Source organism: Ochotona curzoniae, unplaced genomic scaffold (genome assembly GCF_017591425.1).
Source record: "Ochotona curzoniae isolate NIBS_2020 unplaced genomic scaffold, NIBS_Ocur_1.0 contig_1014, whole genome shotgun sequence".
In the NCBI taxonomy this organism is placed as follows: domain Eukaryota; kingdom Metazoa; phylum Chordata; class Mammalia; order Lagomorpha; family Ochotonidae; genus Ochotona; species Ochotona curzoniae.
The window spans coordinates 36419506-36429719 of record NW_024464920.1 but is presented as its reverse complement, the minus strand read 5'-3'; the positions used below and the strand labels follow the sequence as shown (position 1 = coordinate 36429719).

The 10214-nt window shown below is 60.0% G+C and overlaps 2 protein-coding genes across 3 annotated transcripts; one reads left to right on the top strand and one right to left on the bottom strand.

Annotated features, from left to right (window-relative positions):
* The first annotated feature begins 1021 nt into the window (after positions 1–1021).
* SHMT2 (serine hydroxymethyltransferase 2) lies at positions 1022–6000 on the top strand. Of its 2 annotated transcripts, none has more exons than XM_040983222.1 (12): positions 1022–1127; positions 2520–2717; positions 3116–3195; positions 3323–3523; positions 3712–3793; positions 3940–4032; positions 4119–4258; positions 4520–4685; positions 4796–4895; positions 4991–5146; positions 5245–5352; positions 5498–6000. In XM_040983222.1, the coding sequence occupies exons 1-12, from the start codon at positions 1095–1097 to the stop codon at positions 5623–5625; spliced, it is 1485 nt and encodes a 494-aa protein (XP_040839156.1). In that variant the 5' UTR covers positions 1022–1094; the 3' UTR covers positions 5626–6000. The 2 variants fall into 2 exon arrangements, with proteins under 2 accessions (XP_040839156.1, XP_040839148.1); XM_040983214.1 differs by having other exon boundaries at positions 3910–4032.
* Positions 6001–6783: 783 nt separating this feature from the next.
* On the bottom strand, positions 6784–8135 carry NDUFA4L2 (NDUFA4 mitochondrial complex associated like 2). The gene is made up of 4 exons (XM_040990295.1): positions 8067–8135; positions 7643–7731; positions 6918–6978; positions 6784–6840 (listed from the first exon to the last, which is right to left on the bottom strand). Exons 1-4 carry the CDS (start codon positions 8133–8135, stop codon positions 6784–6786), a joined length of 276 nt encoding a protein of 91 aa, XP_040846229.1.
* Between the last annotated feature and the right edge of the window lie 2079 nt (positions 8136–10214).

Below are 10214 nucleotides of genomic sequence, written 5' to 3'. Positions count from 1 at the left end.
ACCAGAGCCAGGAGCTTCTTCTGGATCTTTCAAGTGGTGCCAGGGCCTAAGCACTTGGACAATCTTCTGCTTCTTTCCCAGGAGCATAAACAGAGAGCTGGATCAGAAGTAGAGCTGCTGAACTCTAAGCAGCGCCCATACGGGATGCCTGCAGGGCAGGTGGAGGCGGATCTGATCTACTGAACTGCGGTGCCAGAGGTGTGTGTTTTTGTGTGGAAGTCTTTGGAAAATCTCTGAGAGCCTAATAATGCTAGATCTGAGCATGCACCCAATAACTTGTCCTGACATCCGACAGGAAATTGAAACCCTGAAAAGCTAGGCTGTAAGGTGTGAGGTGGCTCTGAATCTGTCTTCTTTCAGGGCAGGGTTTTTATTTTATTTTTTTCCATATGGTTTCCTTCATGTTTAAAGGGGGGTATTAAGGGAGAAGGCCCACCCAATTTCCCACCCTCCCCAGGTCTCGAATGTAGGGCATGCTCTGAGGATCTTGCTCATGTGGTTTTGATATTTCAACAGTTATGAATCACTGCCAATCTTGCCACTCCAAGCACTATGAGGTCTTTGAAAAATTCACTGATTGACATAGCCCATCATAGCTGAGATGGTTGGTTGACCTGTTCTATCGTCTCTCTTTTCTTGGTTAGGGTTCTGAGTCCAGCATTTAGATTAGGAAGATCTCCAAAGAAACTTTGAGGTGTTCTCAAACCAGATTCTACAGTCCATCACCCTGATCAGCTGGTGGTTGTAATTGCTGGGTTGGTTCTGTTTTCACTCCTGACTTCCACTGCAACTAATGGGTGTTGCAGTCCAGCCTGGTTCTGCCCAGCACATACTTGGCCCTCACATAAACCAATGGGAGCAGGGCAGGGTTTTTAAGTAGATGGGAGGGGGAAAAGCGGAAGAAAGGAGACAAACTACAATTCCCAAAAGGCCTCAAAGGGTCATTATCACGCATGCGTGGATCCCGCCCTCAACTGGCTCCTATGGGAAACCCCGCTCGTCTCGCGCATGCGCTTTCAGATCAGTCTGTTTCCGACCCCCTTGCCATCTCCCGCCAGAGTTAGTGGTTGGACCTCCTGCGACCCCTGGTAGCGATGCTGCCCTTCTCTTTGCTCTGGGCAGCTCGGGTAAGGATGGGGCTCTGGAGGAGTGGGGGTGGCCCGTGAAAAAGAATCCTTTCCCCTTGCCGAGTTCCCTTTCACGAACTCTGGGGTTCTCTGGGCTTTTTCACCGCGTGTGCCTTAGGGCCTTAGGGAGGAAACCATTAGCCAGGGACTCCCCGGGACTCCTGGGCACGCTTAGGGGGAACTGAGGGCCCTCCCTGCCCTAGCCTTTCGTCGCCCCAGTGCCTCGTGAGCGCCCAGTTCACGTGGCATTAGGGGAGAGGCCGGCGCCGCGTGTCCCATAGGGGACCCTGTGCTGTGGAACTCGTCAGGCTCCCCCTCCTGGACCGGCCAGGGGGTCTTTCCTGCGTGACCCGAGGCGTGCATACGATGCAACTGGGCCTCATTGTTTGCATCAGGCCAGAGTCCAGCTGGCGGGCATGGAGGCCAGAAGGAAGGGGTGTCGGTGAGGGGGCCAGGATATGGATCCTGGCGGCTTCCACTGGGACCTGCCCCTCTCCCACATTCCAGCCCCACACACATACCTGTTCTCCAGGGACTGCCAAAGGCTCCTCGCCCACCTCCATCCCTGGGAAAATCACCTCTGCAGTCAGCCCGTGGCCAATCAGGCTTCTAACTTTCTGGCTAGGGTAGCAGTTCTGCTTCAGGAAGCCCCCTTGTCCCTGTGGGAGTGGGCAGATTCTAGAATCTCTAGGGCCCTGACCTGAGTTTGGGGAAAGCAGCCATATGGGACGACAACTTTGCCCTGGGGCTTTTCAGGGTCATTTGGGGTGGGGGGAAGGGAGGCTTGTGGAGGGCATTTGCAAGGTGAGGTGAGTGTTGCTGTCCTGCAGCGGTGGACTTGGTGCATGGAGCCGATAATAACACGTGTGGACTCTGACTGATGGTCAAAGCCGAAGTTTATTAGTGGCATCAGACTTTATACACTGAGGGGGTCATATGGCATAAGAGAGGAAGTATCAAAACCCATCAACTGTTTCTATACTTTTGTTTGGAACTCCCTTTGCTTTTTATAGTCTACCAAGTGTTCTCATTTGCATGCTCTCCACTCAACTGTTCTTATACAAATGATATCCAATCAGGTATACAAAAAGTATCCATTTGGTTGTTATCATACAAATATTACCCAATCAACTGTAATCCTGTGCTCACTGACCTGCTAGGGTCACAATGTCCTCCTACAGTGAAAATGGAGTGAATTAGTCCTACCCCCTGGACATTGATCCCAAGCCTTGGCTCTTGAGAGGTGGGGGTGTGAGAACCGGAGCGGGCTGGCTGGACAGCTGGCCGCTGGCTATGGAGCCCAAGGGCCTTGCCAGCCTGGTAAAGGGCAATCGGTGGGAGCAACTCCTTGGCACCCCAGGTATGTTTGACCTCGACTTCTCCTGCCCCCAGCCTCTGCAGAGATGCGGCCAGCTAGTCAGGTCAGCTGTGCGGGCCCAGCATGGCAAGGCTGCCCAGACCCAGGCCGGGGAAGCAGTGCAGGGCTGGAGTGGCCAGGAGAGCCTGGCAGCCAGTGACCCTGAGATGTGGGAGCTGCTGCAGCGGGAGAAGGACAGGCAATGTCGCGGCCTGGAACTCATCGCTTCTGAGGTGGGACCTGAGCACAGGGGGCATGGGTCGGGCCTGGGATGTGGAGCCACTCCGCTGGGCTCGGCCATCTTCTGCCCCTGTCCCTCTGATGCAGAAAGACAGGTTTAGCCTGGCTGGAGGAGGTGGGAGCTGTCCCAGACTTTGAAAGCACCCTCCAGTGTGTCCTCTACCCCTCCCTTGCTCCCAAGAGGGACATTGGAGCGGGTAGGTGGCCTTGCTGGGGAGGCTCATCATCGCGGCTGCATTTCTGAGAATGGGGCCTGGCCCAAGGAGCTCTCTGTGGAGCCTGGCTCCCCTCTGCAAGTCCTGGGTGCCCTGGCAGGGTGGGCCATGGGGGTCCCAGGAAAGGAGTGGGAAGCTCCGGCCCATCTGACACTGCCCCCCCCCCCCCACCTCAGAACTTCTGCAGCCGCGCTGCGCTGGAGGCCCTGGGGTCCTGTCTGAACAACAAGTACTCGGAGGGTTATCCTGGCAAGAGGTGAGGGCGAGGCAGCAGGGCTGGCGCTCCCAATGGGGGAGCTCCCTGGGCTCTCCTGGTCCTTGGCTGCTGGCTGACAGTCACTTTCCTGGGACCTGATTGTGTGCACCTGCCCCTCGCATGGCAGGTACTACGGGGGAGCAGAGGTGGTGGATGAGATCGAGCTGCTGTGCCAGCGCCGAGCCCTGGAAGCTTTTGACCTAGACCCTGCTCACTGGGGAGTGAACGTCCAGCCCTACTCGGGGTCGCCTGCCAATCTGGCCGCCTACACTGCCCTTCTGCAGCCTCACGACCGGATCATGGGGCTGGACCTGCCTGATGGGGGCCAGTGAGTGTGTGGAAGGGGTGGCTGGGGGTAGCTGGGGTGGTGGAGGAGTTGGTGGCTGGCATCTGCACCAGCCATGGCTCCCCGTCCTGCAGCCCAGCAGCCCTCAGAGTCCACCAGAGGGACAACAGGGGCAGTGGGGAGCATGGCAAATGTGGTTAAGTACAGCCCTTACCTCCCCTGCCCTCCAGCCTCACCCACGGCTACATGTCTGATGTCAAGCGGGTCTCAGCCACCTCCATCTTCTTTGAATCTATGCCTTATAAGCTGAACGTGAGTGCTGTGCCAGCAGCGGAGAGGGGATGCCTAGGTGTGGGCTGGACCAGGGAGGAGGGGGTGAGCTGCCCCACAGGGTTCCAGGGGCTGTAGCTGTCTGTCTGTCTGTCCAGCCCCAAACCGGCCTCATTGACTATGACCAGCTGGCCCTGACTGCCCGACTCTTCCGGCCGCGCCTCATCATAGCTGGCACCAGTGCCTACTCACGGCTTATTGACTATGCACGCATGAGAGAGGTTGGTGGGACCACTGAGTGCCCCAAGGAGTCTGGGAGTGTGGCCAGGCCCTCCCCAGGCTGAGGTCCATCTTTGTACCTGTCCAGGTGTGTGATGAGGTCAAGGCTTACCTGCTGGCAGACATGGCCCACATCAGCGGCCTGGTGGCTGCCAAGGTGATCCCCTCGCCTTTCAAGTATGCGGATGTTGTCACCACCACCACACACAAGACCCTACGTGGGGCCAGGTAGGCTCCCCCTTGGACGGGCCCTGCATTTCCCTCCTGCCACACCCTCTTCCGAGGGTGCTGTCGGGGCTGCATCTGGGAGGGGTTCATTGTCACCTGCAGACCTGAAGGTTCTGTGTGCTCACAGTGGCTATTCCCTGGCAGGGGTTGTGGATGGGAGCACAGCCAAGGTGCACGCTAAGCTGCCAGCTGGCCCCTTGCCCCTGCCCCAGCCCCTCTCTGTCTCCAGCTGCGATTGAACACACTGCTCTCCCCACACAGGTCGGGCCTCATCTTCTACCGGAAGGGAGTGCGGACTGTGGACCCCAAGACTGGCCGGGAAATCCCTTACACGTTTGAGGACCGGATCAACTTTGCTGTGTTCCCGTCCCTGCAGGGGGGTCCCCACAACCACGCCATTGCTGCCGTAGCTGTGGCCCTAAAACAGGTTGGGGGACCCTGAAGTCAGCTAGAGCTGGTTGAGTGCCAGGATGGAGGTTGTGGCTGCTGAGGGTCAAGGCAGGGCACGGTCACAGATGCTGTTGTCACACTTTGCAGGCCTGCACCCCCATGTTCCGAGAGTATTCCCTGCAGGTTCTGAAGAATGCCCGCGCCATGGCTGACGCACTGCTGGAGCGAGGCTACTCCCTGGTGTCTGGTGAGCTGGGAAGTGTAGCTGAGGACCTTTGGAGGGTTGGGCGATGGCCGAGGACTCAGCATGACCCCATTCTTCATTCCACCCCTCTCCCTCAGGTGGCACCGACAACCACCTGGTGCTGGTGGACCTGCGACCCAAGGGTCTGGATGGAGCGCGTGCCGAGCGGGTGCTGGAGCTTGTGTCCATCACCGCCAACAAGAACACCTGCCCCGGGGACCGAAGTGCCATCACCCCCGGGGGCCTGCGGCTTGGTAGGGCCCTGGGTCTTTATACACCCACCCCGCACAGCTGCTGGGTAGGCTGGGATGGTGCGAAGCCCTCCACTGACTCCTTGGCTACCGTCTCCCAGGGGCGCCCGCCTTGACCTCACGACAGTTCCGTGAGGATGACTTCCGGAGAGTCGTGGACTTCATAGATGAAGGAGTTAACATTGGTCTGGAGGTCAAGAGCAAGACTGGTGAGTGGGCCAGAAAAGACCCCTGGGCCAGCCACTGCTCGTTCCCTGCCTCCTCTCCAAGCTAGGCCCGCTGCCTACTGCCCACCGCCTGCCCCATGTCACCCCGCAGTGCTGACTGTGTCTCTCTTCTCACCCGTCTCTCTAGCCAAGCTCCAGGATTTCAAATCCTTCCTGCTCCAGGACCCAGCAACCAGCCAGCGGCTGGCAGAACTCCGACACCGTGTGCAGCAGTTTGCCAGGGCCTTCCCCATGCCTGGTTTCGATGAACACTAAAGGCAATGGGGGACCGGGGAGCAAGGGACCCCCAGACCAGAACCAGAAGCTGCTGTCCCTACCCCTGCCTAGGTCTATGCAAGGGAAGCCCAGCCACCTGTCCCTCCTTTGAGCAGGCCTCCTGGGAAGAGCCAGGTGTAATCCTCCTCGCTACAATGTGAAGCTGAGAGAAGAAAACACAAATCACATTTGGTCCTAAGACTGAGAGAAGGGCCTCTCCCAGCACCCCCCTTCTGGAGCCTTCTGCCTTAATTCTGCCTTGATCTCAGTGTTACAGCCCCCCACTTTCTAGAGGAGTGGGGGGAGTTACCCTTCTGAGCCAATGGAAGGGGTGGGTGGGCACCCTCCTTCCTATCTAATAAAATGCCAACCTGCCCTGAGTTTCTGCTACTCTGGGAGGGGTCCCCTGGGTTTCTCCCTCCATATGTACCCTCCTCCCCTGCCACCAGGACCCCTGGGACTACGGCCTCCTCTCCATCTCTGATCAGAGCCGACACCAGACGTGATTAGCAGGCGCAGCAAATTCAATTTGTTAAATGAAATTGTATTTTGCCCACGGCTGCTTCTGTTTGATCCCGGGGGACGGAGCAAGGGAGGGGAGGGGTGCAGAATGGCAGGCAGAGGGAGGCCCAGGTGCATGGTGGCAGGTGGGCAGACGGGCAGACGGGCAGACAGCCTCGGGCTTGGGCAGGGGACCAACCCACCCTGGGCGGGCTGGGCAAGCTCATGCTGGGCCTGAGCTGAGCCCGCCCCTGGGCTGGCACTAAGAGCCTGGGCCAGAACGTGGGGCCCCGCCACGTCATTTTGGCACCAGAAAGCCCTGCTTCCTGCTGCTGGAGCATGTCCGCCACGCTCCACACGTAGCAGGCACCACACCCTTGCAGAGCCAGGGAGCTGGTTGGGGCCATTTGGATCCCTACTGCTGCTGCAAGCTCTCCCTCCCCCACGTGGGACTGCAAGCCTGGGGTCAGAGGCGTTTCCGCCACTGGGAGCAAGGGACCAGGGAGGGGGTGGAACAGCCTCCCACTGCGTGGGAACGGGGCCTGTGGAAGCAGGGTTGAGGCAGGGTGCAGACCCATGCCTCCTTCCCCATGGTCTGCAGGCAGGCAGCAGAAGACCCAAGTGGACTTGTACAGCAAACTAGCACCCAGGGCAGTTTTAGAAGTCAGGCCGGTCCTTCTTGAGCTTCTTGTAGTCAGTGGATACTGCGAGGAACTGAGAGAGGAGAGGTGGGTTCTGGGACCCCAGGGTTGTACACCAGGTGGGGTAACGACCCTGGAATCCCCAGGTACCTTATATTGGTCATTGGGACTCAGGCGGTTCCAGGGTTCTGGATTGTTCTTTCGATCCCAGCTGCAAAGCACCACAGGGAAGGGTTAGGGACTCTGGAAGCTGCCTGGCTCCAGGCTCTGACTATAGAGTCTCTGCACCCCCACCCCTAACATCATCTCCAACCCGGAGGTGGACAGAGGGGCATGTTATTTGGTGCCGACAAGGAGATAAGAAACTTGTCACTGATGGGGATGGGCAGGTAGTCCTGCCTGCTTGCTGCCACTCTAGATGAACGCTGCAGACAGTCCTGGGAATGAAACAGAGATTCCGGCTGGAGTTGCAGCAGCGCCTCGCTGGGTGTGCCTTTTGCCCCCTGGAGAAGCTGCAGCCCCACAGGTGTGGAGGCCGTATGATACCCCCAGTCCTGGCAGTGCCAGCAGCTGCTGCCATGGCCATACGATCCCCTCCCCAGTGCTCCAGTGGGTGGGCTCAGAGGTGTCCAAAAGCCAGAGGCCCTTGGCCAAGTGGTGTCGCCATGGCAACAGGCTGGGAGCTCCACCAAGGACTGACTGCCCAGGTAGGCCAGAGTGGAGATGGTGTGTGTATGTGTGTGTAGGGGGGAGGGGAGTGGCCTCCCAGGTTAGGGCAGGCTTCAGTCCTGAGACACTGGTGCAGCCCTAGGTGCCTGGCTGGGACTCCACTTCCTGCACCCATTCCCTGATGGCCCAGGAAGCCAGGCCTTTACCAGACGTCCGGGCTGCGCAAAGCGAGTCGTAGCAGGTAGAGAGCGGCGCTGCCGAGGCCCAAGCCAATAAAACCGATCATGGGGATGAGCTGCAGGGCAGACAGAGGGTGCTTTCAGGGTGATCCCCTGCAACCGCTACCCTGCCCTCCCCTCCCTGCTGCTTCTCCACCCCTGCTCTGGATTCCTCCTTCCTCCTGGGACAAGATGGGGCATCTGGAGACTCCCTGAAGCCATGCTTCTGGCAGGGGGGTTTGTCTCTTGCACACCCTTGGGCTCTCCTGTTCCAGACAGCCTGGACTGACGGACCAGGGCTCTGGGGTGCGGTGTAGGGCACCAGTGGAGGAGGAACGGGTCAGAGGGCAGGGCCCTGCCAGAACCCAGGGCTGCAGCGGTGAGAAGATGTGGGGGGGACAGCACCACTCACCGCTGGATGCCGTTTGATCTGCCGGTACAGGCGGGCTGCTGGTCCTGTCCCTGGTCGGGTTCCTGCCATCTCTTCTCCCAGTGTGGCCTCACCAGTGGCCTGGAAGTCTGTCTCCTCCTGGGGTCCCGCCTCCCATGGGGAGGGTTCAGTGCAGCCAGCTGCCTATGCTGGGGCCCCACCCCCATCTTGCTCACTCCTGCCTGCTGTTCCAGGCCCCAGGCAGAAGCAATCTTTGTGGAAACAGATGCGTAGCTGACTGACTCTCTTCCTCAGATGGGAACGTAGACATTTGAGAGAGGAGAGGCCTGGGACCAGAAGATGTGGGAGGAGATTGCCCATGGTGGGTCAGGCATGCAGACAATCCTGCAGCAGAATACAACTGTGGTGAGGGTATACATTTGTGTGTGGGGATGTGCAGAACCAGTGAGGTTTCCAGCATTTCCCAACAGTACCTTGAAGTTATCAGGTCTCCCAAAGTTGGTTATGTCCTTCCCAACTAGATAATGGGGTGCCAGCCCCTCTTGTCCCAGCGCTGTCTCCCAGTGGTGAATGGCCTGTAACCCTGCTGAATGAGGTATGCTTTCATTCCAGCCCAGGAGGGAGCAGCTCCGTGTGTGGCTCAGTGGAGGCTTATGGGATGCACCTGCTGGCCCTGCTGACCTGGGGTAAGGCTGCAGGTGGTACTCCTTCCAGTCCCCTACCCTCAACTTCCCCCAACCCCCAAGGCAACGAGAGTCTAGGGCTGTAAGGTGCAGAAGAGGGGAATGGAGGGGAAGACAGGGAAGATGCTGAGGGATGGAAGACACAGCATTGCCTCCCTCTGCGCAGCCAGACCAGGTGGGTGCTCTGCTGCGGGTGTGGGGGATGAGGGACCCACCGTTCTCCCCTTTCAGCCCCACCCCATCTTTGGGGTAAAAGGGTGTTGGGTCCGCAGGAGCTAAGCCCTAACCTAAGCCCTAACCACCTCTCTGCGCTCCCACACTAAGCCCCCCACATCTCCTCCTCCAGAAGCCCAGGAAGGGGCTGTGCTGGGTCCCCCTCTCTCGCGCCCCGCCGCCGTCCGGCCTCCTGGGGGAGGGGGTTTGGGTTGGGAAGCACCCTTCCTCAGGCTCGCGCCCCCCTCCCTCCCTGGCTCACGCGCTGATCCCTCCCCCGCCCCCCCGCGCTGACAAGAGCGGCTGTAATTAGGCTGCGGGGTCCCGGGCTCTCCGCCTCCCTCCGGCGGATAATGAGATAAAGTGTCAGAGACACGGCGAGAACAAAGAGACAAGAGACTCGCTGCGATGCGTGCGCCGGGCGGGGGAAGGGGGCTGACGGGATGTCAGCGCGGGAGCTGCGCCGAGCCCCTCCCCGCGCGCGCCCGCACCCCTCAACCCCCTCCCGCCGGCCCTGGCGTCTGAGGGGCTTCGCCCGAGAGGCCGCACATCTGGGCTGCGCATCTGGCAGCCGTGCTACAGCTGGGCAGCCCGGCGCCGCGAGCGACGCCTGGCCCTGCGCCGCACCCCCTTGGCTCTCCTCGCCCCCTCCCCAACTCGGGTGCCCGGGCTTCTAAGGTCTGCTGACCTGGGCCTGGCCAGTCCGTTCCCCGCACTCCCCGCTATGAACAGGCTGCCCTGACCCCTGCGCCTGCTTCTTTCTGGTCCGCGGGTCAGCGAGCTGATTCCTGTCCCCTCTCGCCTTTGCTTCCCTCCCGGGGGTCATGAATTCTGGGGACCGAGCTGAGATTTATGTTTTTTCTCCCCTATCCCCTCACATTCCCGACAGGGACTGAATGCCACGCTGGCCCCGCGGGCTGCGGCAAGGCGGGAATCAGCCCCAGACTGAGGGACCGGCCGTGAACGCTAACCCGCACCGGGACACTAGGGCGTTTGTGGGGGGAACCTGGGCGCGGGCGCCCCCTGCAGGCCTCGGGCTCCCAAACTTGGGGCGAAGGGGGCTGAGGCCTCGGGCTCCCCCTGTCGGGAGGCCTCGGCCCTGCAGCCCAGCGTTGGAGCAGGTGAATCCGCGCTTGGAGGGCGAGGGTCCCTGCGCACAGCCGTGCACTCGGGTATATTCCCGCTGCCGAGGCAGCGGGCGCCGCAGGCTCCCCTCTTCTGGCGTGAAGTGCGCTTAGAGGGCGGAGGAGAGACACGGAACCTAGGATCAGGC